Source organism: Balaenoptera acutorostrata, chromosome 20 (assembly GCF_949987535.1).
Source record: "Balaenoptera acutorostrata chromosome 20, mBalAcu1.1, whole genome shotgun sequence".
In the NCBI taxonomy this organism is placed as follows: Eukaryota; Metazoa; Chordata; class Mammalia; order Artiodactyla; family Balaenopteridae; genus Balaenoptera; species Balaenoptera acutorostrata.
Genome location: NC_080083.1, coordinates 12,587,351 through 12,615,236, shown reverse-complemented (window position 1 = coordinate 12,615,236; position 27,886 = coordinate 12,587,351). Strand labels below are relative to the sequence as shown.

The following is a 27,886-nucleotide window of genomic DNA, read 5'->3' as shown; positions in this document are numbered from 1 at the left end:
CTAAAATCTATTTCTCAGCTTTAAAATCACATATTTCATTTGAAGTCATTTTCATTTAAAACTGAAAAAGCCTTTCTCTATTGAAAAGAAAAACCCTGTGTTAATTATGCTACTAGAAACGTCTCAGCTGGAGACAGTTTGAGCCTTGAGTACAAAGGCCACTCATTCCAAGGGTGTTTTCCTTCTCCCTGAAGGCTCCAGAAGCTCATTCTCCTCCAGTCCCAGGATACCCAGCTTAGCTCAGTCCCCTGCACATTCTGGGATGGATCAAGAGTCCCTTAAATTCAGGAGACCCAGTTACAATAAGGGAAATGGTAGAAAGCGCAGGCTGGGGCTGGGGACCTTGGCAGAAGACTCCTCTCCCTGCTCCTCGGGCCCCCGCCCCTGCCCTGCCACCCTCTCTCCCACCCAAATCGACCTGCAGTTGGTGAATGCAGAGACTTCACCCAGGATTCAGGGACTCCTGGGACTCCCAGGCTCAGGACTGCTGGCCGTGGGTTTATACAAACTCTTTGCCGAATAACAAAGTCCAGGGTGCTTCCCACTCAAACTGACAACTGCCCCTCGGTTCAGCCACCCGTCCAGCATGCGGGTGCTTTCCTCGTCTCTACAGGTGGAGCCAGTCTCCATCACTCTGCAAAGCCCGCAGCACCAAGCCCAGGACCCAGCCTCCAGCCTCAGACGGCCCACATGCACACGAGCTCTGGGTTCTGCTTCTACACTGAAGTTTCCGGAACTTCATCCATTTCGTCAAATGCATTGAGGGTAGTTTTGCTGTTGCTCCTGGAAGAATCTTGGATTTAGTTGAAATCTGCTTTAAAAAAACAAAAAACAAAAAACACTATTTTACAGAAACAGCATTCTGCAAGTTGTACCTCCAGGTCTCAGTCCACCACCTGCCTTAGAAGTTATTCCAGCTCAGGTTAGAAAACGGTAGAGCTGGAAGGAATTAATTCAACCCTCCCATTTTACAGATGGGGAAAATCACGGCCCTCCGACTTGGTGTCCCTGGGGTCACGTGGTCAGAAAGGAGTGGGTGTCACGCTTCCTGACAGCAGCGGTACCTGTCCGTCTCCCGGGCCCCGGATCTTCGTTGAGGAAGGAGACGTGAGTTTTCCATTCAGTCCACTTCACCTCGTTGATCCTGCGGGTGTGATAATCATTCTCACTACTCCCCAGGTGCACCTCATCAAATGCAAACAAGCAGCACAGCGTTTGGGGTGTCCTCCACAGGGATCAGGAGCACTCCTGCCCCATGTGGTCATATCAGCGTTGTTAAGGCTTGAAACCTGCCCAAATCCCCATTTCCCCAGGCCTCCAGGATCAGTCTCCTCCCAGGGTGTGGGACCCAGAAGCTCAGAGAGGTGTAAAGGGGACATCTTCAGCCAGCAGGGGCTGTGCCTGACTCGGGGGAGGCAGCCCACGGAGAAGGAGGGAAGGAAGGAGAGTGGGGCAGGCTCGGGCTGAGAAGATGTGAGGGCGTGAAGTCCAGCTAGGGTTAAGGTTGCACTAAGAGGAGATGGTTAGGGGACTTGCCTGGCAGTCCAATGGTTAAGACTCCTCCTCCCAATGCAGGGGTTTGATCCCTGGTTGGAGAACTAAGGTCCCACATGCTGCGGGGTGTGGCCAAAAATTTTTTTATAAAAAATTTGGGTTCAGAACCCAAAAGAGTGGGCAGTGTCTAAGGTGCTGGATTGTAACTGGAGACGATAGTTTGGCTGAAGTTCACATTCACAGAACATCTCTAGAGTGAGGGTGTCAAAATTAGACATATTTATTAGGGTAACTATTATAGTTGAAATGATGGTTCCTGGGGCAGAGCGGGGCGGGGAGGGGTTTCAGCCAGAGAAGTAGGTCAAGGTACAATTATACTCCAAGAAGGTAGTCTGCAGGGTCAGGCAGTCAGACAGGGGGTAGGAAGAGGTAGACCCATCAGAAAAGATGGTCAGGGCACGTTCAAGTACTTTTTTAAAAATCAAAAAGCTTGACATCTGTCAAAAGTAGCTGTCTCACTTTCCATTTGCCTGTGACAGAACGTGCCTCTCAGAAGGACAAAGAGTGCCAGGCTGGCAAATCTCTTCTAAGGCAGACACTGGGCAGGGGGAGGCCATGGAGGCACCTTCAAAAGGGCAGAGTCTCCTCCTTCTCCCTTCTGAGGCTTAGAAAGTCTATCCCAGGGCCAGGGACCCCGAAAGAGCAAATTCCATCTTCTGAGGAGGCAGAACAGACCGTGCCGTGGTCCGGCAAGTGAATGGCAGCACCATTTCGCTAACATTCACCAACTCATCTCTCTTCACCCACCCAAAAAGCATCACCAAAGGGCCCTTCTCCCTTTGTTACCGCAAACACAGTCGGAAATCTTGCTCTGCCACTTTACACAGCTCTCCCATCCGGAATCTGTTCCTCAGCCATTCTGGTAACATTTTCTCGAACTCCAAGATCGTCCTGGCTCTCTGGGGACATAAACGAGCCTAAGTGCATCTCTCAGGAGCCAGCCCAGGAGCACGACTCCGTGTGAGCGTGGATGCGCCCACACGCGTGCACACACACACATATACACACGTGCACACACCACCAAACAGCCCACTCCACCTGCGTGGAATGCTTAATGCATAGATCCTGAGGATCTGGCTAACCTACAGAATTCAAAAATGAACACCCAGTAAGTTTGGGAAAGGCGTTCAAATTGTTTTAAACATCACATAAACAATGTTTCTGGTAGTCCAGAGCTGCCTAACTGAAAATGTTAGGATCCTGGGATCCCACCAGGAAGGGAGTGTCCAGGAGGACATCATGCGGTCCTAGCCCCATGTCAGGCTTAGAGTCCCCTCGGCAATTTTCCCGGCAATAATTTGTCCAACATCTCCTGAATATTAGCAACAATCCAATTAAGAAGGCCCTAATCATTAGTAACTTCCTTGTGTCAAATCAAAGCTTTTCTCCCTGTTGTTACCCCATATACCTCATTTCCGCCTCTTGGACCAGAGAAGGAAGCTGCTCCCCCTTTCACAAGTAGCTCTGCAGATATCTGAAGGAGCTGTCACGCTCTTCTTACACCATTTATGTAAGACGTGTAACATGCCTCTGGATCATCCTGTGGGTTAGTGTCCTCAGTGTGTAAGGCCCATAGCATGTGAGGAGTATTGAAGGAGAGCAGAATTGTCACCTCCATTGTCCCATACCTAAGGACATTGTCCTATACCTACTCCTCTTAATGCAACCTAAGGCCACGCATCAACATCCACAGATCACACCACTGACTCTGAGCAGAGCACACCCATAAGCCTGAGTTCCTCTCACACATGCTGTTGTCCAGCCACACCCCCTAGACCTCATGCCCCAGAAACCTAGCTTCCTCAAGCCTGGCCAAGCACAGGGAGCTTATGCAGATCTCCAGGCCCCACCCCAGATCCACTGGTGCCATGTGCTGAACTGAGCCCCCGTGAGGGCTCCCATAGAAAGACCCTGCCAAGGTCACCTGTAGGCGCCAGATGCGCTCACTCTCCTTGGAGACGTTCTCCACAGTCTCCCCCATCAGGGCAATGAGCATATTGAGGAGGAGGACGAAGGTGAGGGTGACATAGGTGATGAGCAGGAACAGGAAGAGGATGGGGTACTTGGAGTTCTTCTGGATGTTCAGGTCACCCAGGCCTATGGTGAGCTTGAAGAGTTCCAGCACCGTGTCGCTGAAGCTGCCAAAGGAGTTGCTGTCCTCAATGTCCTTGGAACACTTCTCGATCAGTGAGGCCAGGGCTGGGAAGACATAACAGGGTGTTCTCTGCAGCCTCTCTGTCTGGTTAATTACCCAATAAACTCGTGCATGCCTGCATGTACCCCTATGCCCACACACACAGACTGCAGGCCTGCTGCCTCCTTCTCTCTGGCTATTTAAATTACATCTCCAGCCTCAGCTCCCCCAGAAGTTTCATCAGGCTGGTGCTCTGCCTTGACAGAAAGGGCAGAAAGTCCTTTCTGCCTAACAAAGCCCAAACGCTTCTCTCTACCCCACCATTCAGCCCTTGATCTATCACGGGCTTGCACAGTTGATAATTACAATCTATAATCCGTGTGTCTCTGGCTCCTCAACCAGGCGTTGAGCTCCCAACTTCCTGTAGCTTGGGTTGTCTCCCCCAAGACTGGGAAGTCCTGAGTCTCTTCCTAATGCTCTGTGGCAAGACCTCTGGTCAAGGCCTGGGACTCTTCTTCTCTTCTTCCCAACGCACTACAGCAGTGGCTCATTACTGAATGAATGGACGGATGGATGAATGAATGAATGATCAAATTAATCAGGGAGGAAATGGATAGATGAATAAACAAGCAAGTGAAGGACCAAATAAATAAGCAAACTGTGACCCAGAAAAGGTACCAGACAGATGGGAACAGTTGCCTAACTTCAAATGCCAATGATAACTAGGGGGAAAAAAAACTGGTTTGGGAAAATAAAATATCTCTTTATGCAGAGGTTAGAAATAAAATCAGGTTATGCTGTTCCCTCTGTTGTAAATGGAGAGGTTTTTTCTTTTTTAATCGGAGTACAGTTGCTTTACAATATTGTGTTAGTTTATACTGTACAGCAAAGTGAATCAGCTATATGTATACACACATCCCCTCTTTTCTGGATTTCCTTGTCATTTAAGTCACCGCAGAGCACTGAGTAGAGTTCCCTCTGCTATACAGTAGGTTCTCATTAGTTATCTATTTTATACATAGTATCAATAATGTATACATGTCAATCCCAATCTCCCAATTCATCCCACCCCGCCTTTCCCCCTTGGTAGCCATACATTTGTTCTCTACATCTGTCTCTATTTCTGCTTTGTAAATAAGATCATCTATACCGATTTCTTCAGATTCCACATATATGCGTTAATAAACGATATTTGTTTTTCTCTTTCTGACTTACACCACTCTGTATGACAGTCTCCAGGTGTAAATGGAGAGGTTTTCAAGAGGGGTTTCCCATCCCTGGTCCCAGCAGACCAGAGGCTCTCACAGATGTATCTGCAGCAAACTATGACAGTAATGTGATGGGGAGGGCCAAAGGAGGTTATCTCAATGCATTAACTCTACTCCTATTTTTCAAAGACCATCAATCAAATTTCTGCAGACTTTAGCTTCTCCATTTGTAAAATGGGGCCGAAAACCTGCCAAGCCTATCTGAGGCTGTGAGAGCCGCATATGATGATGGATGTAAAGGTGGGAGGCATACCACACAGGGTGGTTGGATAAAAGCAACCAGTTCAAATCCTGGAGTCTCTAAGCCTCAGTACCCTCATGGTCAGGGACGATGATGACCCCCCCTTGGTCAAGATGTCACGAGAAGTAAAGAGATAATGGTTGGGAAATGCTAACCACGGAAAGTGTTCCACTGGTGGCCGATGTAATTGTTGCTGAGGCTCCTGTGTGCTTTGCCATGCTGACATCTGTATAAAGTGTTTTACAAATGAGGGAGTTACTATTATTTATAAATCAATTACCTACTCCAAATCCAAGTAAGAACACGATATATACAAACAAGAACTTCAGAACATCATGCAAAATGACCTACAAAGAAAGAAACGCAATTCAAGGGTAAGGTTTGAGCACATATTCATTATACATTGATTTCCTGACTGCTTCCCACCCTCTCCCGGGTTCGCACTCTAACCATGCCCTCACTCGGGCCACTCTTCTGTGACCCTCACCAGGTCCTCCTGACGCTGTCTCCACAGCTCAGCGCTGGGCCCACCTCCTCCAGAAAGACTTCTCTTCTGTTCCTGCTCTCCGCCCTCCTCCCTCCTAGAACACAGTCTGTTTCTGTCCCTGCTGATTCAGGCTGCACATGAGCACCTTTCCTCATAGAAACTCACATCTGGAATCCTCACACTTCCTGGGGGCCGCAGTGTGCTGGGCCGAGCTCACATCAGCTCACAAGAGCTGATTGTCTCACTTTCATGAATTTTCTGAGCTCGTTGTTAAACACAGCCATGACTAAGAATGAAATTGTGTAAACTTATAACTAAATAAATTGCATTAGAAACAAAGATAATAAATGTTCAAAACTCATCACTTCCGAGTGACTTTACTACATTTTATAATTATCTAGGCTTTTAAGGCTATTTATTTCTATCATAACCATATGGTGGAAACACTATATAATGGTGCATTACTGTGCATCCCTTCCCAATTCTGTATTCAGTGACATCACATTGGTAGCTGGAAGTCAGCCATGGTGGGAATATTTACACCATGGAGACTGGTAAAAGCTACAAATCAGAGATTGTTGATCATCTAGATCTAGACTTAAGACAACGATGGACAAAATGTTAAGGCAGATTAAACTTTAAACATGTGTCCTATCTGTAGCTGTTATAGCGGGAATAGCACAAATACATTGATGAAATATTCTTCTAGTATTTGAAAACTATTATCCAATTCAGCAGATAAATGGCTCAGCATCACTGACAAACAAATGCAGTTTCAACACAAGTCTTCATTGTTTCCCTTTCATCTTACTCCTTAAAGCAGAGGAAAATATCAGCATTTATGCTAGCACAACACTCACTTGTCAATTGCAACCACAAGTTGGCAAACAGATATGAGTTCAACCAAAATCAACAAATTATTCGGTGAGACTCAACTAGCCATGTGGAATTTACAACAAAAGGCATTGTATATTTTATTGTTGTTTGTAACGTGTGTGCTGCACATCCTTTATATGGTAAACATATATAATAAACATATCTACGTGTATATATATAACATATTATATATACATATTTTCCCTCCTAGAGAGCCTGACCAAAGGCAAAGGGAGACCACGGTATTTGGGAGAAAGAACAGTGGCCTGTCTCTTGGGCAAGTCTCTTTTCCTCTCCAGACCTCAATTTCCCCATCTGAAAAATGGGTCTTCTCGGAAGGCCCTCCCTGCCCATCTCTGACGTTCGGCAGCCCCAACACACCTTCTGGATCATGACGCTGTACATGCCCATGGACTGGAACCCCCGCGTGTAGTAGAGCATGTTCGCCCAGCCCAGGGCCATGGCCAGCACGAGGCAGGCGAGGTACTCTTTGCAGGTAAGCAAGTACAAGAAGACAGACAGTATCACAAGCACAGCTTGGACAAAACTGTTCAGGAGACACAGGAGACAAGGGCCTTACTTACTTCTTGGCATCAGGGCAAAGATGTCCAAATCCTCCAACCTCCCTTAAATCCTGAATGGTTACCCTGGTGGCTGGTGCTGAAGAGACAGATAAGGCTGCCCCAGATCTGCTGGACCACGTCTAAAATCCAGCCTTGCAGACTGCATTGCTAGATGCAAGTCAGCGCTGGTTGCAGTTGACAAGGACTTTTTAAAGATACAGATCCCCAGGGCCCAGGAGATTCTGGTTCATAAGGCCCAGGGTGCTACCCAGGAGGCTGTATGGTTTTTAAATCACCCATGTGATTTCTGACCCCCACATAGGTTGGGGTACACTGGGGTAGACTGAGGATGTGGTGAATGATTGCATTTTTAACCAAAATGACAAAAGCTGACATCTATACTCAAAAGTCAATCATAACAAAAGTCCCCCATAACCTATTTTGAAAAATCCTTAAAAAAACTACAATACATGCTATATAATAGGTTTGCTAAAAGGAGATTGCACAACAATGCGAATGTACTTAACAGTACTGAACTGTACACTTAAAATGGTTAAGATGGTTTAACTTTTGTGTTACGTGTATTATACCACAATTTGAAATGTTTAAAGTACAATATGTACCAAACATACAAGATCAAAATCTACTCCTAAACAGTGTGTAACACCATCAGTTATGCAGACATCTGGATAGAAACCCTCTCTTGCTTATAACATCAGGTAGTCTCCACAATTACAAAATATCTAACTAGTTAAAGTTAGGACACAGGCAACTTTGATTTTCTTGTGCAGTGAAAAGCAAACGTTTGGGTGAGCAGGGCATTTGGGACTGAAGTGAGGAAGCATGTTTACACGTTCCTCTACACTAAGAAAACAATGAAGAAGCAGAAGAGCAGGACATGGCACTGGTGCCTTCTGTCTTTGCCAAAGCCAGTGGCTGTACAAATGGATTTTTCTCTGGAATCGTCACAGTTTCTCCAAGCTGACAGACTCATGCGTGACTTGCACCCTGGGCAGTGCTGCACCTGGCCTATTCATTCACTGCAGTATCAGGGGGCCCCGATACTGCCCAAAGAGATGAAGAATTTAGCTCATGCTTCTGGAAGGCAGGTACATACTTAATAAAGCTGTTAATAGGTATTTGGAAACATCAGGCCAAGATTCAAGGTTATATAGACCCAGCCTCCCAAATGCTCAGAAGAGGGCCTTTGGTGGGGTCTACAGAGCCATGGAGCCTAACATTCTTCATCCCAAGCTGCAGATCCTTTTCCATTATTTATTTAGAGACAGGGGTTACGTAATCCTCTGCACATGACAGGGGTTACATAATCCTCCTTTTATTTAGAGACAGGGGTTACGTAATCCTCTTCACATGACCTCATTCAGAGAGGCTGCTGAGCTGAGCTTTCTGGCTAGAGCCTACAGTAGTCAACCCTGCACAAGCTTGGGATGAGGCTGTCTGGGAAACTGGGCTGGCTTGAGCTTCATGACTGAAGCTCTGCCTGACTCTACGTGACTCACTTCCCTGCTCTGAGCCTCGGTTTTCATGCCTAAAGATGAGACTCGATGATTTCTCAAGTACCTTCCAGCCCTGACCTGCCAGGGTCCAAAACAACAGCCAGGAGGAACTGGCCTGGAATGTCCCTTCATAAAAAATAAACACGCCTTCTCTGTGCTGGCTGCCGCCCAGGGCTCTGTGGCGGGGTGAAGTCTGCTATCCCTGCAACCAGATGGTGGGCACTGTCCCAGCGTTTTCTGGTCTCTCCATGGGCATCTGTGTGCCTCTCTTACCAGAAAGGAGAGAGGAGGTCCCTGGCCATGTGACTTGGCAAAATGACAGGGACAGGGTGACACGGTAGGGTGGCTATTGCAGAGGGACACAGCAGCCATCATACAGGACTTTAGCCTTGCCTGTGAGGTGGTGACCAAGGGGACAGACCTACTTACAAGACAAAGTGAAACCAGGCATCCGAGAGGATGGACTGCAGATCTGAGGGTCTCAGCAGGAAGATCGCGATGCCCTGAGGCCAGAAAGGAAAGAAAAGCTGCCCCCTCTTCATGCCCCTCGCTGGAGGATCTGGGGAAGGGGGGGTTTCCCCAGGACTGAGACTCAGGAACAGGGAAGTATGTGAAGGCCCAGCCAGAGCCCAGGTGAGGGATATGGAAGGGGACTTGTGCCTGGGGGACAGAGGCAACCCCAGGGTAAGAGTGGGTGCTCCCCCTGATCTTCTCACGTCTCTTACTCTCACCCCCGTAATCACCCCAGAACCCACAAAGCAGCACAACCATACAGTTACCTGCCATTCCCCAAATATGGCGTAGCTTTCCAGCCTCTGAGCCTTTGTTCATGCTGTTCCCCACACCTGTCCTGTAATACCTTCTCTCCAGTGTCCTCATGCCAACCCTCCCCTACCAGAGTAAGCGCCATCTCTGCCTTCAAGCCTTCCTGGCCCCCCTCCCCCCCCACCAATATAAGTCATCTCTCTTCTTCTGAGCACGGGTCTGAGCCCAACATCAGGTCTTTTCACAGTCTATGTTAAAGTCTAGCTATTTGTGTCCATCTGAAATCCCTACCAGACTATGAACTCAAAGAGGGCAGATTCCCTCCATCCTTATCTTCTCCTCCAGAGCCCCACATTGAAGGTGTTCAGAATATACCTGCTGATTCGTCGGTTGGATGGATGAACGGGTAGATCGACTGACAAACAGATGGAAAGACGGTTGGATGAAGGATGGAAGGACAGTGGGTAAGGATGAGTGGGTGTTTAAATGGATGAATGAGTGGCTGGGTTGATGAGAGAGGGCAGGTGATTGGATGGGTGGATGGAGGGGCAGGGAAGATGGGACACTGAGTGGCTGGGAGTGTAGATAAATGGCAGATAGATGGGCAGATGGATGGAAGAATGGATAGATAAAGTAGGTAGGATAAGCTGGCTTCTTTATGTAAATCTAAAGGTTCAAAAGGAAATGCCTCCCCAAAGTCTCCCAGCAGTAGTAGCAGAGCTTGCTGTCACCCTGCCTGCCTCACAGGCCAGTCCAGGGGGGCTTGGTGACCTACTCACCTCTTTCACAGAAATGCACATGGCCCAGATGAGCACAAACATCCTTCCTAAGAGCTGCAGCCACCCCATCTTGTATGTGAGGGCCAAGGGGTGTGGCAGGGCCTGGGAGGAAGGGAGAGGAATGGATGGGTGCAGGACGGGGAGTGAGGAAGGCAGGGGTAGCGCCACCTCCGGGGGGACCATGCACATACACGTGCCCAACCCTCGAGCTGGGCCGGAGGTCAGCACAAAGCCGGATCTCTGTACAGGGCCAAAAAGGAACTGCAGCCCCCAGCTCCTGCCTCCCCCGCCCAGAGTGGAAACCCAGAATTCTGCAGTGAGAAGCACGATCCAATCCATGCTAACAACCCCCTCACACTTCTTGGCATTTATCTGTTCCATCTGTATCCAGACACTCACAGGGCCTCATAACACAGTTAAAGCCAAGACACCGTGCCTCGTGTAATGGATGGGGAACCAAGACCCAGAGTGCTGGGAATGCTTCTCCAAGTGACTTCCACCTCCCCGCATTTCCTCCCATGGTCCTCACAGCAAAAACACCCAACCAGCTCCAGATTTAGACATGGAGCCTGGGCGGGGCCTGGGGCTCCTAATTCTGCAGCCCTCCCCCAGCAGGGGTCAGCCTGGGGCTGAGCACCTGGGGTTGGGCTCAACCAGGCACTGGCGACGTATTCAGTGTCCAAGACACTGTTGAAGCATGAAAACTGGGGGACCCCACGCACATCTCTTGGCCTCTCTGGGCCTCAGTTTCCCCACATGCACATAGGGCGGCTCCAGGGTCCTGCAATGCTGACCAACCCATCCCCCACTTCAAGGGGCCCACTTACCTCCTTCTCCCGGGGGTGGTAGTAAGAGACGAAGGTCAGGGTGATGTTGTAGAAGAAATAGGAGCAGAAGGACAGGAAGAACATGTACTTGGCAAACTTCTTCCACTTCATATGCAGCAGCGTGTGCAGGGGCTCCAGGGTCAGCATCTCGTGCCGGTTCTGGGGGTAGAACGGCACCAGTCACCATGGAGATGAGAGAGAGGAAGGGACCATTTTCGGAGGGCCCTCATTTCAAAGGAAGCTCTGAGTCAGCACTGCCCCTGGCAGAAGGGGGCAATGAACTGGTTTGGCTGGAAATGTTGGGAGGGGAATTTCTGGCTCCTGAGGCTCCATTCCAGCGCACCCAGACAGCAACCGAACGCCACGGAGCTTGGTATTTTTGCCAAGAGGATCTGAGGCACGGTGGGGAGGGAGGGCTAGAAGGGAGGCCAGGGCCACGACTGGGGTCTGGCCCCCTCCTGGGCCCTCCTTCACTGTGTGACCCCAGGAAAACCCCTGACCCTCTCTGGGCCTCAGCCTCCTCATCAGTAAAACTGATCTCAATCCCTGCCCTACCAGTCAGGCTGCTGTGAGGGCCAGGGAGATCCCGGGCAAGGCAGGCTCTGGGAAGCACAACTCTTGGTAAAATGTGAAAGATGTGTTGCCTCACTTTCCTCCAAGAGCCAAAAACTTCCCGCTGCTGATCTTCTCTTTTCTCCTTCAGCCTCACTGACTTCCCAGCTATGCCTCCTCCAGAAAGGCCTCCCTGATTGCTCAAACTGTGTACTCCCTGACACTTATTTGGGACCAGGTTTGGGGGAAGAGGGGATTCTAAGCCTGACCATATGGAACCAATAGAAGGAGTTGGGGGGAAACAAGATGGAGAAGATCTACACCCCCCCCCAACCCTGCCCAGGATTATGTGGCCAGGAGACCCCCACCACAAGGTCAGCTGGGAACATGTGGCCCCAGCACCCACCCCAGGCCCCGCCCACTAAGGCTAAGGAATGGGGGCTGCAGACATGTCTGGCTAGTAGCAAGGGGTCTTCCCAGGGCCTCCCTGGCCTGGGGCCCAGCCTGCTACCCCCTGACCTTCCCCAGCCCACCCGGGAGACCCACATCGATGTTGGTGTTGTAGACGATGATTTTCAGCACCGAGTTGTCGGTCATGGTGTCCACGTTGGTGAGGTCGTAGAGCGAGGACGACACTGGCCCGTAGGCCCAGTCGGTGAACTTCCTGGACAGGGTCCGGAGCCGCTTCTCCTTGATCTCACGGCTGAGGATGTACTTCAGGATCTGGGGACAGGAAGAGTAACAACCATCAGCCTCTGGACAGGGCTTGGGGCGAAGACCGCTGGGCCTGCCCAAGGCAGACAGGGCCTGGGAAGAGGCTCCCACCAGGGGTGGATTGAGTCGGGCCGAGTGCCTGTCACTGTGACCCCCGGCCCCCGCTTTATCTGTGGGATGGGCGCAAAGCTCGCTGACCTGCCCGTCACACCAGGCATTGTGAATACCAGAGACAAGAGGCGTGAAGACCTTTTGCACGCTTCGGAGGGCTGCACGGTCAGCTCACACATCCTTGCACCAGCTGGGGAGTCTGTTCCGGGAAGAATCCAGGAACTGACAATTTTGAGAAATAATTTCTGTTTGGCCTGGATTTGAGAAGCAGCTGCAAGTTTCTCCAGCTTCCCCATCCCACCCTCAGTCAAGACCCTGCCAGTTGGTTGGCTCACTGCTCTGGCCAGTCAGGGGGTGATGCATGACACCAGCCTTTCCGAGAGGCCCGTGGGACCCACTCTCTAGGTCAGCGAGCTTGCTCTCTGCTACATGTCAGGGTCACTGGGGAACATTTAGAATGCCCACACCACTGACTAACTCAGTCCAGATCTCTGGAGGTGGGACTCAGGAATCTGCATCTTGTAAAGCTTCCTGGGTGGTTCCAAAGTGCAGGCAAGATGGAGAGCTCACTAGTTCCCGAAAGCGAGCCCTGGGTACAATAAGATGGGGGCAGAACTTCCTGGGGCACCAACCCAAGGCCCAGGAGGAGGGTCCTAATGGGGAGGACAGTGTCAGAGCCCTGATCTCATGTGACCCAGTGGGGTTCCCATCTCATCTCGCACAGGAGCCTAGTCTCTACAGCCCAGGCAGGGAGCTCCCAGGGATAAGGCACGTCTCCCCTTTCTGCGCCCCAGGCTACACGAGCCCGAGGACATGGTCTGTGTCTCAAGTATCACTGCACCCTCTGCTCCCAGCACAGTGGCCAACTTGGGCAGCATCCGGAAAAGTTTCCAAAGAACACTGAATGAAGGAGAGAAGGGGCCAGGAAGGGTGCAGGCGACTTCCCAAGACTGGCGAGAGGTGGTGGGCGTGGGTGGAGGGACACATTATCCTCTAGGGAACCAGGGGTCAGGGGGCCACGCTCCACGCAGGAAGCTTCATCCCTGGGCCCTCCCCAGGGACAAACACATGGCACAGTGGTCCTTGGAGAAAGTTCCGACTGGCGACCACAGTCTGACTCTCCTCAAAGCCCCCAGGAAGCTGTGTCCTTGGGGTGGGCAGGAGATGGGGGAGGCAGGCACACAATTCCTCCTCTGTCAAAGCTGTTCTGCATCCCTTCCTCCTCCCACAAGAGCATGAAAAGGTCCCTTGTGGGCACCAGCCCTGAGCACTGGGACGGGACCCAAGGCCCTCGGGGCACCACCTCCCTCATCAGTTGCCCTGAGGTTGGCACAGCTGTGATGGCTCCACAGTCCCCACCCTACCCAGTGCCCTCCTGCAGCCTCCCAGGAGCCATGGTCCCCTCCCAGGGCTCAAGATGTGGACGCTCAGGGGCAGCTTTGCCATGATGAGTCCTGACCTTGAAACCAGGCCAAGCCGTGGCTCCAACCACAGAGAGAGATGGGAGCCCACCCCAGCTGAGTCTTCACCAAGCTCCCAGTTAACCTGAGTTCCTCGGCCACAACACAAGTGCACAAAGAGCCACGAGCAGCCACATACTCTGCTGGGGACTTGGCTCAATGTTTCAACCTGACAGACGGGCTGGGGTCTCTCCAGTGTCAGGGAGCACCAGCCAACTGGCTCTGGATCCAGAGCAGACATTCGGGGACTCCCGTCCTCATAAGAGGCTGAAGGTCCCCAGGGTCAGACACTCAGCCTCCTCCGCTTGGGTGCCTCACCATGCAGGAATCCTCCGCCACAAAGCATGAGTCACCGCAGCCTTAAGACTCCTCCACTCTGGCCCCGGCAAGGGGGTCCCAGGGCAGGAGACAGAAACACAGAATGTTAGGGCCTGAAGTCCAGAGGGTGCGCCCACGTGCTGCCTGTCCGTGGCTCTGTGCAGTCGGCCACTCAGAAGGGCCTCTGGGGAGCGTGCCTTGCGCCCTCCCGCCTGCCCCCAGGCCTCACCCACCTCGGCCTTGCCCATCTTGGCGGCCAGCTGCAGCGGCGTGAGGCCATCGTTGTTGCGCGTGGTCTCCAGCTCCCAGTTGCCGCTCTTCAGCAGGATCATGTCGTACATGTGCTTGACGAAGTCATTCTGCGTCTTGAAGTCCTCGGCCACCGTCACCAGAGCGTGGAGGATGTTGTTTCCCCGTGAGTCCTGCGAGGTGATGTCCGTCTGCTCGTTGTCCATCAGCAGCTGCACAATCTCGGGCTGGTTGGTGCAGGCTGCCAGGGCCAGGGGTGTCTCGCCTGGGGGAGGGGGCGCACAGGGGCTCGGTTCTCTCCTGGACCAGAGTGGTGATTCCCCAAGTTCTAGGAATGGGGCTTATCCTGCCCATCTCAGCAGGAGTGGGAGACTGAAGCTGGATCATTGCAACAAACTCCTAACCAGTCTCCCTGCTACTACCCTGTTGGCCCTCCAACACTATCCTCAACACAGAAGCCAGACTCATCCTATTAATACATAAGGCTCACCTCACCCAGAACAAAAGCTCAAATTCCAATGACAGCCTACAAGGCCCTACATCTTCTGACATCATCTCCTCCTCTCCCCCTCACTCACTCCCCTCCAGCCACCATGGCCTTCTTCCTTCTCCTCGAGCACACACAGGCACTTTTCTACCTCAGGGGCTTTGCACAGGCTGTTCCCTCTTTCGTAGATACGTGCATCACTCCCTACCTCACCACCTGTGAGTCTTTGCTCTAATGTCACCTTTTCAATGAATCATTCACCCTAACTGCCCTTTTAAAATTGAAACCCAGCTCCTTCCTGTCCCAGAATTCCTGATCTCCTTCCCCTGCTTTAATACTTTTTTTTTTTTGAGCTGTCGTTTTTTTTTTTTTTTTTACTTATTTATTTTTTTATTTTATTTATTTTATTTTTGGCTGCTTTGGATCTTTGTTGCTATGCACGGGCTTTCTCTAGTTGCCGTGGACCGGGGCTACTCTTCATTGCGGTGCGTGAGCTTCTCATTGCGGTGGCTTCTCTTGTTGCGGAGCACGGGCTCTAGGCGCGCGGGCTTCAGTAGTTGTGGCACACGGGCTCAGCAGTTGTGGCTCGCAGGCTCTAGAGCGCAGGCTCAGTAGTCGTGGCGCACGGGCTTAGTTGCTCCGCGGCATGTGGGATCTTCCTGGACCAGGGATCGAACCCTTGTCCCTGCATTGGCAGGCAGATTCTTAACCACTGCACCACCAGGGAAGTCCCCCCTGCTTTACTTTTTATTTTTTTCAATAGCACTTGTTATTTTCTAACATATTACATAACATTCTTATTTATTATATTCATTATTGATGGTCTCTCTCCCATCTAGAATGCAAGTTCCATGAGGGTAGAGATCTTGGTTTTGTTCACAGATATATTTCAAATACCTAGAACAGTGCCTGGTATATATAGTAAACAATCAATGTTAGTTGAGAAAAGAGAAGGCAAGTGACTCACACTTGGTCACACAGCAAACCGGGGACGGAACCAGGCCTGGACATCAGGTCTCCTGCTGCTTCCCCCCCCAATCTCCATCCTGTCACCTCTCTTCATCCCACCCAACAGATGTTTCCCAGCCAGGTCTGACTGGACAAGACCCTGTCCTCAAGGCCACCCAGACCCATCTAGTCCTGCTGACTAAAAAACCATCCAGAAGAGAAAACAGGTCAGTGGCCATCAGTCAGGGCCTGGGCAAGGAGGAGGCGTTAACTACAAAGTTGTACCAGGCGAGTTTTTGGTGTGATGGAGCTGTTTGTTCCCTGTCCTGACCACAGTGATGGCTACACAACTGTACGCGTTTGTGGAAATGAACAGAAGTGTACGTTAAGATGGGTGAACTTCACTGTATCTAAATTACACATTAAAAAAAAATTTTTTTTCACCCGGGATGGCCTAACGCCAGTTGCATTTGGTCTCCCTAAAGTGTCAGTCAGGGAATTTTTGTCCTCTTACTTTTGACCCCTGTTTGCAGTCCTGAGAGGCACTGGACACAGGGGACAGAGGCCAGAGCTGGCAGGCAGGTTGCCTACATCCGCTCCTTACTACACTGGGGCAAGTCATTTCCCTTCTCAGAACCTGTAAACTAGGGCTCTCTCCTTGCCCTCCCTCCCAGGTCTATGTTCCCTACAGGGGGCTGCTCAGGTGGATGTCTGTGTGTCCTCTAACACCACCAGGTGACACTCCCCGAATGCAGGCTCCCCATCCTCCCAAGTGCCGGTCTCCAGCCTGGCGGTCCTGTTCAGGTGGATCTGCCCCTGCCGCCTCCCTGGTCCCGGCTCTGTCCTCCAGGGCCTCGGACACAACTGAGCCAGCAGAGATTGGCAGTGGGGTCTCCCCTGCCTGCTAGCGCTTGTACGGGTAGAAGCCCCGCCTCGCCCTCCGCCCCTCTCGCCCCCGGACCCCAACCCGGGGCGGCGGCACCCACCGAAGTAGAAGCCTTCGTGCTGGTACTTGGGGTTGAAGAAGACGCCCTTGGCGTGGGCGTTGACGTCGGCGCCGGCCGCGATGAGCAACGCGGTGATGTCTCCCTGCCGCCGCTCGATGGCGATGTTCAGCGCCGTCTGCCCTGCGGACGGGACAGGGGTGGGCGGTTGCGCTCAGCGGCTGGGACGGGGATGACACACCCTCTCTGGCCTGTTCCCCTCTCTGTCCTCTGTACCCTCCACCAAACCGTGGAGAAATACTAGCTGCCTGTCTGGTCTGTGTCGCCCAGCTTCATTCTTTGCTTCATTCATTTTTGCGTGGAAGCAAGGATTATTCGTGGAGCATCTGCTCTGTGCCCCAAAGCCAGGCACTGGGGACACAGCAGGACCCTTGGGATGCAGTTTTGATTCTTGTCCTCAGGAAGCTCACAGTCTCCCTGCGAATTGAGCGTTATGATACGGGGAGGTGCAGGGTCTGTGGTACCCAGAGGAGCTCTTAACACAGCCTGAGGGGTTGGGGGGCTTCCCAGAGTGGCCTCTAAACTGGGACCGGGTAAGCTTAGCCAGGCTGGATGGGGCTGACTCAAGGCCTCATAAGCCAGGTTAAGAGGTTAAAACTTTATCCTAAAGGGTATGGGAAGGCACAGAAGGCATTGAAGCAGGGAAGTGACATGATCAGAGTTTTGGGTTTTGTACATGTGTATTTTCAAAGCACTCTGGCTGCAAAACTGGAGGATGTGTTAGAAGGAGCCCAGACTTGGGAAGAGCTGTCCATCCAATGGACCCAAAGATCCTTGGGAGAAAGAGTCCTCAGGATGGTCTGCTGGGGATGGGGGAGAAGGGCTGTCTCAGGTAAGGTCCAGGCATCTGGCCTGGGTGCTGGGTAGATGAGGCCCTGGTGACTGAGAAACAGAACAGGGGAGAAGCCGCAGGGAGGGGGGTGGGGGAGGGACATAGACACGGTTGGTGGAGCCTACAGAACCTCCAGACAGAAGGGACCAGAAGGCTGGGGGTGCGGGTGCCGGGTGTCTCAGAACATTACACCAGAAACAGCATTTTCCAAAGAGCTGCCAACATGTCATACATAAAAACAAAGTCCTGGTGGATCAAAGAACTAAGCATTTTTTAAAATTGGAAAATTGTTAATAACTAACCTTTTTGGAGGGAAAACCCTCTTAAGCCTTCTTAAGCAAAAGCCAAAATTCTGAAGCCATAAAGAAAAAACTGACATATTTGCTTCCATAAAAATTAAAAATTTCTGTATTTCAAAAGACATCTCAAAGAAAGTTAAAAGACAAGTGATAGGCTGGGGGAAATATTTGAGACGTATAAAAGAGGTAATGTGCTTTTAGAAGTCCATAATGGATTAAGAGCTCCTACAAATCAATAAAAAGACAAACAACCTAAAAGAAAACTGAGGAACTATTATTAACAAGCACCTCACAGAGAAGAAAGTCCACACAGACAGTACAGGAAATGAAAGATGTTTGGAATCACTGGTAATCTGGAAGATGAAAATTTGAACCTAATGAGTTAATACTTTTCACCCACCAGACTGGCAAAAACAAATAATAATAATGGCAATAAATAAATACAAATAAAATTACTGTCTCCCACGAGAAAAGTTAAGGGCCCAAGCCAGACTCCCACCTGCAAAAAGCTGAGATGTTTAGCACCCTTGGCATATCCATAAGATGGCATCCAGTTATTCTTGGGCCAATCATTTTTGACACAAGCACGTCATAAGACCCTAGTGGGATGTTTATTGACTCCAAGAACTCAAAGACACACCTTACTGGTTATTCACAGCAGACATCCTGAGTAGGGAAACACTATCCTGAGTTTGGTCTCCCTGCCCCCTCTCCGGTCCACCTAAGAGAGAAGCCACAAAGCTGAGTCCCAAATGGGGCTGTTAATAATGATGAGGATAATGACGATACTAATAGTTACTAATGTGTTGGCCCTGCCCAGCCCTCCAGCCTTCTTGCCATCACTCAGCCGTGTCAAGCTCAGTCCCATCTCAGGCTTTTGCCCTTGCTTTGCTCTGAATCCTTCTCATTGTGCTGGCTTCGGGTCAAAGGTTACCTCTCTGACCATCCACACTAAAGTTGCCCATCCCCAATTACTTCTGATGACATTATCTTTTGGTTTTTTTGTAATTTTCTTTTCATCAATTTTAAAATTTCCTTACTTAGAAGAGCAGCCTTCATCTGTCTTGTTCACTCCTGTGTTCTGGGGCCAAAAACACTGCCTGGCACGCGGCCAGTGGTCAAGATTGTTTGCAGAATGAAGGAAGGTGCCGGGCACCACACTAAGCGCTTTGGGCTTCCACGACAGCAGTGCCTGTGCCCCACCACCGCCAGAAATCGCTGTCTGCGCAGCCCCTCCCGCAGGCGGGTACCTTCGTAGGCCTCCTCCGTGTACTTGGCGTTGATGAACCTGTCTAGGATGTTGTTTTCCTCCGCGAAGGCGAGCAGGATCTGCACGATCTCCTTGGTGCTGGGGTTGATGTTTAACAAGGCCTTCATCAGGCAGGTCTTCCCCGTGTCCAAGGCCGTCAGCTTGTGCATGAGGAAGTCTGCAGGCAGGGTCGCAGGATGGAGCCGCTGCACAGGGGGGCCCCGGCTGCCCTTGGCCCTCCCGGCCCGGAGGAAGGGAGGCCGGGGTGTGGCGGCTGCAGCCTCGGACCTCAAGAACCTGCCACAGGCTCTCCACGGAGCTCCCTGCCCCGAGCTCCCAGCTCCCCTCTGCCCTGGCCAGCTCTTCCTCCTCCCGCCTCCTTGCCGGCTCCTCCTTCTCCTCGGTGAGCTGCCCAGAGGCTTATCAGAGACCTTTTGCTCTTTACCTTCTGCACCGTCTCCCTGGTAGGGGGACAGTCCCACCCACTGCCTGGCTTCCCACTGTCCAGCTCAGAAATCTCCAGCCCACCACCCCACACCCCGGTTTCCTACAAATAGACTTCACCCCCTTCCACTTAACTTGCTACTCTCCTGGTCCCCAAGACAGCTCGGGCCCCACCAGCCACCAAGTCTCCCAAGTCCAAATGGCACCACCGGGGACTCACTCCTCACGTCCTTGCGTCCCACCAGTGCCGCTCCCGGAAGAGCTGTTCCCCCTTCCCCAGCCCCGCCGCTGGGGTCCCAACTCTGCCTGAGCAGAGGCCTTCTCCCGTTTTACCCCCATCCTCCACCATCACCTGTCTAAGCCCTTCCATGGCTCCCCATTGCCCTCAGAATCAGGTTCGAAGTTGCCAGCCCAGCAGTTAAGACTGGAGGGCGGGGAGGGAGGGCAGTGGGTAGGTGGACAGCAGGAGCCGAGCAGGACCCCCAGCCCTGCACCCTCTGCCCGGGCCAGCCACTGACCGGACACATCCAGGTTGCGGCGCTGCTCACAAAGCTCCTGCAGCTCCATCAGCAGCTCCAGCAGCTGTCCCACGCCGCCCTCCGACACAGCCACAAAGATGTGTTTCCTCAGCCACCTCTTTTTGTGCCTCTGCTCTTGCTTGGCCAGGTTTGCACTGAGGCCAGAAAACGTTTCCAACTCGCCACACATGCACCACTGTCTCCCGTTACCCCTCCAAAGCCACCGTGCCTACAGGGGGCTCGGCGTCAGCCCCCACTGTCTGCACGTGCCTGTCACAGTGCCTGAAATCCCCTCCTTTAGTGCTGGGGGGTGGGCGGAGGTGCTGGGATTCGTGTTGCCCTGAGCTGCCCTGCTTCTAATCCAAATGCAAGCACATTTTATCAAACTGTATCTTTGGATCCACATAGTAATGATCAGGAAAGATACGTGCCTAACTGTTCATCATGATTACCTCGAAAGAATGAGATCAGAGGAAGGGAAATTTCACTTTCATATTTTGTGTTGTTTGAATATTTTTCATATCTCTCTCCCCACCCTTACACTCCAAATAGGCAGCCACGGTAATGCGTGATGTGTATCCTTTTGTTTGTATGTGTTCTTGCAAAATGCACGTTGATGTTTGATGGCTACATGCATGTATTTTTTTTTTAAGTCTTTATTGAATTTGTTACAACATTCTTTCTTTTTGTTTTGTTTTTTTGGCTGCGAGACGTGTGGGATCTTAGCTCCCTACCAGGGATGGAACCAGCACCCCTGCATTGGGAGGCAAAGTCTTAACAACTGGACCGCCAGGGAAGTCCCCTACATGCATGTATTTTTAATTTACGTACGTGGCATTGCATTAAGTTCTCATTCTGCTGCATACTGTTGTCCGGATGTTTTATAATGAATGGGTATTACTTTTATAAGATGTAATACTCCCTTCCCCCCAAAAATGACCTACATGCCATAGCTATGGGCCCAGACATTTGCGCCCCAGGATTGGCGGCCTCTTTCTCTTTCCTGCAGGGTCCTGGTGCCTGTCCCTCGGGCACCTGCCTGGTGGGCATGGTGGGAGGAGGGGAAGGGCCAGGCTCACCTGGGACTGCTGGGATTAAATGGGGTCTCTGTCTCGTCATCCTGAGGAGATTGTGGGGAATCCATGTCATCACAGCTGCCCGGGAGGCTGGTGGGGGAATGGGGAGGACAGAGAGAGGGACAAGTTTTTAATGGACAATGGTAGTTTGCCACAAGCAGGCCTGGCTGTGTGGCCCAGGGCGAGTCACTGCCCGCCCGCGGGAGCTGAGGGCTCGGCCAGGGCAGGGGTGGGGGCTGGCAGGCTGGCGGGTCGCAGTACTCACCACTGCCGGATGTTGGAGTCCATGGGCTTGGAGAAGATGAGGGGAGAGGTCTTGGTGACAGTGGGGTTGGGCTCGAACCCTTCTATCTCCAGGAACAAGTGTGCACTGGGGGGACACCCAAGCAAGGCCATTAGAGCTGGGACAGGGCCTGTCCACCTGTGTGTCCTGCAACCCCACTGTCGAGGGCGCCCTCCTCACGGAGTGCTCACCCTCAGTCAGGCCCAGGCAAGCCCGGAAGGCTCAGAGCTAGTCCAGAAATGGGGCACAAATGGCGTGAGGGCAAGGCTCACTGATACATTGGTCCCCCACCTGCCTGTCTCCTGCCTATCAAGAGGAACCTTCTGACCTGACCTAAAATCAAATCATTCTTCCAAAAGAGAAGACAAAGGGAGGAGCAAGCCCCTAGCTGGTAGCCCGAGGCCTGGGTTCTAGTCTGGCTCTGTCTCTGCCTCTCCTCTTGTGTGACCCCAGGCGGTCACTGGCCTTCTCTGGGCCAAGTATCCTCACCCGGATGGAAAATGATTGGGCTAGATGATCCTCAAGACCTGGACTCTGGAGCCCGTGCTGCTCCGGGACTGTCTACTTATGGACTGTCCAGCTGAAATGGGCATCAGAGGTCATCTTGTGAGATCACCTTTCCCTGCACCCCTGCAGTACCCCAGAACTGCCACCCCAAAGTTGTCCCCACACCACTATGGCAGCTCTGACCCTGCGACTACAAACACATCTGCTAGCAGAACATCCTGGTTGAAATTTGCTGACTATCTCCAGGCAGAGCCCAACTCCCATACCTGCAGGTGTTTCCCCAGGACAATTGGTCCAGCTCCTGCCCTGACCTCCATCCCACCCTACCTATCTGGGTTCAGTAGTGCATTTACTCAACAAATATTTACTGAGCATGTACAATATGCCAAGCACTATTCTAGAAGCTGCGGATACAGTGGTAAACAAGTAGACAAAAATTCCTCCCCTCACAAAGCTCTTGTTCCAGTGGGTTGGTAAAAACTGGCCCCAAGGATCAGACCAGATTATAGCACAGTGAGGCCATTGCTTTTCTTGCTTTAGACCAGGGGTCCCAAACCCCTGGGATCTAATGCCTGATGATCTGAGGTGGAGCTGATGCAATAATAATAGAAATAAAGTGCACAATAAATGTAATGGGCTTGAATCATCCCGAAACCATCCTCCCCCTGGTCCTTGGAAAAATTTTCTTCCACAAAAACGGTCCCTGGTGCCAAAAATGTTGGGGATCGCTGCTCTAGGCAATAACCCACTGTCCTTTGGCTGTAAGTTCTTCAACAGCAGAAACTACAATTGCATCGTCCTAATTCTCTAGAACCCAACATTTGTCATGACACTCGGAAGACCTAACAATGGATGAGTGTAAGGATGGATAGGTGAAAGATAAATGAGTGGAAAAAAGAATGGCTGGTTGGACAGATGAGTGGATGGATGAATGGATAGGTAGATGATGGATGGTTGGAAGGATGGATGGATGGATGGATGACTGTCTGAGGAATGAATAGTTGGGTGGGTAGATAGGTGGATAGATGGAGAGACCAATAAGCAGACAGACCAACACACCCTTAAACTGTAAAAGTTGGGAAGTTGCATCCCTCAACAGGAAGATGAGGGCTGTGACTGAGGCAGGAGGACTTCAGTGGCTGGGAAGGTGGATGGTGAGAGCTGAGCTGGAAAGGACCCAGCTGTATGTAAGGACCGAACTCCTGGGACAGGGAGCTGCTAGACCATGAGGGCCTGTCCCATGCCTGCCCTACTTGCCACTGCATGTGCCTTATCTCATCCACCAGCATGAGCAGACAGCAAGGTCTTGGCCAGGTGACATCCTGGCTCCGGACTTGCAGCAGGTGCTGTTTGTTTATTCCTACTTTGACCCAGCCAGAAAGGCACCACCACCTGGGTGTTGTTAATTCACATGCGCAGACAGGCAGCTCTGTACGATTCCTCCGGCATTTCTGTTCCTTTGAAGGCAGAGAACTATCCCCAGGCAGACTCAGGCCTGGGGAGGAGCTTATCTCTCCTACTTTGTCCAGAGAAAAGCCCAAGTGCTCTGAGCTTCAAGGTCAGTGCCTCTACAGCCTTCATGGCCTGTGTCTGTGTCCCAGGGCAAGGTGACGCCCAGGGGGAGGTAACCATAGCAGCCACTCACAGGGAGGGGCATGATGCTTCAGAAAAAGCTCCAGGTCCAAAAATTTCTCCCCAATCTGGATTTCTTGGTGCCTTCAATTCCCCCATTAGTACATATTTCCTTAGTGGTCAGAACTGCCTTCTGACACATAATATTTTCTTTTCTTTTTCTTTCTAAACCTAAGTCCTATACTCCGTTCTGAGGGAGATGCCCAAACCTTTGGGGTCTGGGGAGAAGTAGGCACATGAGGTCCCTCAAAGAGCCTTGGGAAGGAGAAGGGACCACGGATTCATGAGACAAAGGTCACACCTCACACCAGGCCCTTAGTTGGGCGGGGGCCATTGGGAGAGCTGACCCTGGAACTAAGTTCATGAACCAGGATGGGCTCAGAATGGCAGCCCGACTGCAGGAAGAATCTGGGATTTTCCTGAAACTCTGTCCTCAGTCCTTCTCTGAGGTCCAAACCTCCCCTGGGAAAGTGAGAGGGGAGGGAAGGGGGAAAGGAGGCAGGAGGGCAGTGTTGGTGGCTTCCTTCTCTGAGGTCCAAACCTCCCCTGGGAAAGTGAGAGGGGAGGGAAGGGGGAAAGGAGGCAGGAGGGCAGTGTTGGTGGCTTAGATCCAAGATATCTCTGCTCCTACCCAGACAAGCCCTCCCAGACCCAGGCTTCCCACATGGGCCCCCGACACCTGTCTGATCTCCACATCCACCCAGTTTTCTCTCCTGCGCTCCAGGATGGAGCTTCCACCTGAATGAGCCTCTGGCACCTCTCAGCCAACATTTCACACTTGAACTTGGCTCCTTCCTCCTGACCTTGCTCCTGCTCCTCTGAAGTGCTCATGTCAGAGATGCCCCATCACCCCTCCAGGTCCCCCCACCGGAGGAAGGGGATGTCTCTCGGTCCTCCTTCTCCCTCCCCTCCCATAGTTGATCCGGCAGACTCCACGATCCTAATACTTCTCTGATCTGTGCCTGCTTCTCCATCCCTCACCACCAGGCTCACCACCTATCACCTGGGCAACAGTCGCAACAGACGCCCCTCCAATCCATCACCCACACAGATCACCCAGAGTGTCCTTTCTGAAATGCAAATCTTGCCATGCCCTCCCTCTCACACAAAATCCCTCCATGGCTCCCCACTACCCCCAATTGTCCAATGTCCTTAACTGACTGCCAAGACCCAGCCCCAGTGGGACTTATCCCCCCAAAGACACCCTCACCCAGCCGGCACTTTAGTCGCATGGGATTCCTCACTGGTTCCTGCCCCAAGCCTCTGCCCTCTCCCTTCCTGTCCACCTGTCACCATCCACTGTAACACCAGCTCCTCAGCGACATGCCTGCAGAATCAGAACCACCTGCCCCTCCTCAGGCCCCGCCCCACCTACTTCACCCTCTCTCCAGGCCACTCCCCACATTCTCCCTGGGGCCCCTCTCACCATCCAGACTGTGAGCAGAGGCAGGTGTTCTTTCTCTCGTGTCCCAGTCTCCCCAGCCTGGGCCCAGCCCCCCGCCTCGTGCACAAAAGGCCTCAGCAATTATTATTCAAATCAAGAGAAGGGAAAGCACCAGGCTCAACTCGGCCCAAGAAGGGGCCTGGGACAGGGGCTGAAGAGGCAGGGCAAATGGGCCAATGTAGACCCGGGGGGCCCATCCGGGTCCAAGGGAAGCGCCGCGGGGTTGAAGGAGGGGCATTCAGCTTGAGGGGCACCGAATTGGCTGAGGGGGTTACTGCAATGGAGGCAGCTAAGGGGCCAGCTGTGACCCCGGAGAAGTATTTTCTCTGCTCCCGCCACCTCCGCGTCCTCAACTGGGAAGGAGTCATAACCGTCCCAGCCCTGTGCAGTTCCCAGGGGCCCTGGGGAGTGACAATGACGACAACAATGAAGACAAAGTTCAAGGTAACAAAACACTATCAGCGCCAACATGCGCCGTGCCGAGCACGTTGTTGGCACAATTGCAATTAACCGTTACTCTATGGGCCGGTGCCGTGGCTGGTGTCCCGCTTACACAGGTGGGGCTGGAGAGCCTGAATTACCTGGCTAAGCACCCAGTGGAGATGAGACCCCCAGTGGACTTGAAAAATGTATGCTGTAGGCGGTCCCTGCTACCTGGAATTTCCACCCACCTTTCTGCTCCTTATCTCAAGGATGGCTCCAGCAACTCCCCACCTCCCCCAGGAGCCTTTCTGAACGTTCCTGCCTTGGTGCCCCTGGGCCCTCCAGGGAGACCTCCCTTCATTATTCCAGTCATACTAACCTCCCGAGCTCAGCCCCAGAGTATGCAGTGCTGTCCCCCCTACACCCCCCATTATACCTGGCTGGGCACCAGGCCACCCCAGATGAGACTGAGATTCTCAGGTCCGCCCCAGGCAAGGGGTCCCTGAAGGTAGGTGCCAGGCTCCTCCTGTGCCCCTCACAGCGCAGCACGTGGGCCTGAACCTGCCGTTCCTACCTCTTCTTGGTGGGGGTGATCTCTGCCGGCCTCTTCTCCTGCAGGATGGTAACGTTCCCACTGGGGACAGTGGCGATTCTGCCCATGAGAGGCACCATCTCCTTCGGGTGGGCATCCATGGCTGGAACACAACCACAGCACAGATGCTCAGGCTGAAGGGACAGAGAGGAGCTTCAGACCCCCGTGTAGCACCATATGGCTCCTGCTCATACTCCCCAGGACGGGGAGATCACTCAGCTTTCCCAGGCCACCACCCCTTCTCAGGGACAGGGAGACTGTCCCCGCAGCTTCCCCTGCTCCCTGCTTCAGCACCTCTGCCCCTATGGGTCCTAGGAGAGCCCAGCAGAGCTTCCAGGTAGAGATCACCATGCCCTTGACCTCTCTCCAGACATCCTCTCCAGCCCCACCAATCTCCAGGTGGATTCCTGAGAATTAGCTCTGCTTTTTCAACGTCCTTCTCAGGTTTTGTGTTTAGAATTCTCCTCGACAGAGCAGGACTGTCACCTCCTTTCCTCTAGACACTATGCTCCTAGTAGCACAGCCTCAGGCCGCTCCAGTTTTTTAATTTCTCACCCTCCTCGCGCTCTCTGCCACTAACACACTGATCATCTTTCTCCCCCACCCAAAGCTGAGTGTAACCAGCCACATGGCTATCTGTCCACCTGGAGGGAGCAGCTGAGCCCCAGCCTGCTCTGTCCAGACCTGCTTTACTGATGCTCGGTAAGGGCTGGACCCCATGCAGGGCTTGGAGGGAGGTACTGGGAAGAGGAACTGATACGTCTTCCAAGGACACTGAGGGGAACTTCGAGCTTTCTGTTGGGCGGAGGGCTGTCCAGGCAGAGGCAACAGCCTGAGCAAAGACCAGGGCTCAAGAAAGTTCGGCGAGTGGCAAGGAGCTGGTGTGGCTGGACCCGTGGGCAGTAAGAGGCTTGGGAACAGGCTGGGCCTGGAGCAGGAGCTGTGGCTGAACCTGGGGACAGTGGGGACGTGAGAGGGAGCCAGGTCCTATAGGAGACAGCACAAGGGAGATGGAGGAGACCAGAGGCCAGGACAAGGCTGCCGTGGGGGCCAGCGGGGAGGTGGGCTGGCCATAGAGGAAGAGGTGGGCAGGGGAAAGGGCTGTGGGGACAGGAGGTGACTCTGCAGTTAGCGGGGGCCATTCTCAGCTTGAGCCACCCTCAGAGAACTCCCTCAGAGTCACAGGGAGCTGGGGCAGTGGGGCGGGGCGGTGATTTCTGTAAGAAGAGCCCAGCTGGGTGGAGCTGGGGCCATTGGTGATCCTGACCCAGATAGGAGAGCCCCCTGGAGGCAGTGTCTGGATCCGGTTGTCTTCAGACTGCAGTGAGGCTTGGAAATGGGAGAGCCTCCTCCCCCTGCCCGCGCGCCCCACTCCACTAAACATGAGCAATCTTGGGAGAGGAAAGTCATCCAGGGGGTGCCCCGGAGTGTAGGCACCTAGAGGCAGGGAGCTCTGAGGAGGCCTTAAGCATCCTATTGGGAGAGGATTGTCAGCACGCAGGTCCCTGGCCATATCCACAGTCACTGCCTGATAAGGATGGGCCGCCTTTACCACCTCCCTCAGCCCAAAATGACCTGTGGGGCTAAAGTCTGGGCTGGGCCAACACTGGAAGAGAGGGATGGAGGGCATGTCTCTTACTGCTCCCTGGGCCTCTGTTTCCCCTTCTGAAAAATGGGTCGAATGGTCCCCTACGTCTCTTATCCATGACCGCCGGCTGCTCCATCTTCTCTGT

At 52.5% G+C, this 27,886-nt stretch overlaps 1 protein-coding gene and 1 long non-coding RNA gene across 2 annotated transcripts; one reads left to right on the top strand and one right to left on the bottom strand.

The window, feature by feature from the left end:
* Positions 1-977: 977 nt before the first annotated feature.
* TRPV3 (transient receptor potential cation channel subfamily V member 3) lies at positions 978-27,886 on the bottom strand. The gene is made up of 17 exons (XM_057536091.1): positions 27,793-27,886; positions 26,136-26,256; positions 21,538-21,642; positions 21,276-21,362; positions 20,197-20,351; positions 19,236-19,412; positions 16,837-16,977; positions 14,400-14,680; positions 12,110-12,286; positions 11,012-11,170; positions 10,185-10,286; positions 9,070-9,143; positions 6,942-7,107; positions 5,478-5,544; positions 3,479-3,753; positions 2,341-2,453; positions 978-1,144 (listed from the first exon to the last, which is right to left on the bottom strand). The coding sequence occupies exons 1-17, from the start codon at positions 27,875-27,877 to the stop codon at positions 1,015-1,017; spliced, it is 2,415 nt and encodes an 804-aa protein (XP_057392074.1). The 5' UTR covers positions 27,878-27,886; the 3' UTR covers positions 978-1,014.
* On the top strand, positions 6,972-12,039 carry LOC103015297 (uncharacterized). Its single transcript, XR_450573.1, has 3 exons — positions 6,972-7,056; positions 9,751-9,869; positions 11,715-12,039. It is a non-coding gene; the product is annotated as an uncharacterized LOC103015297 (long non-coding RNA).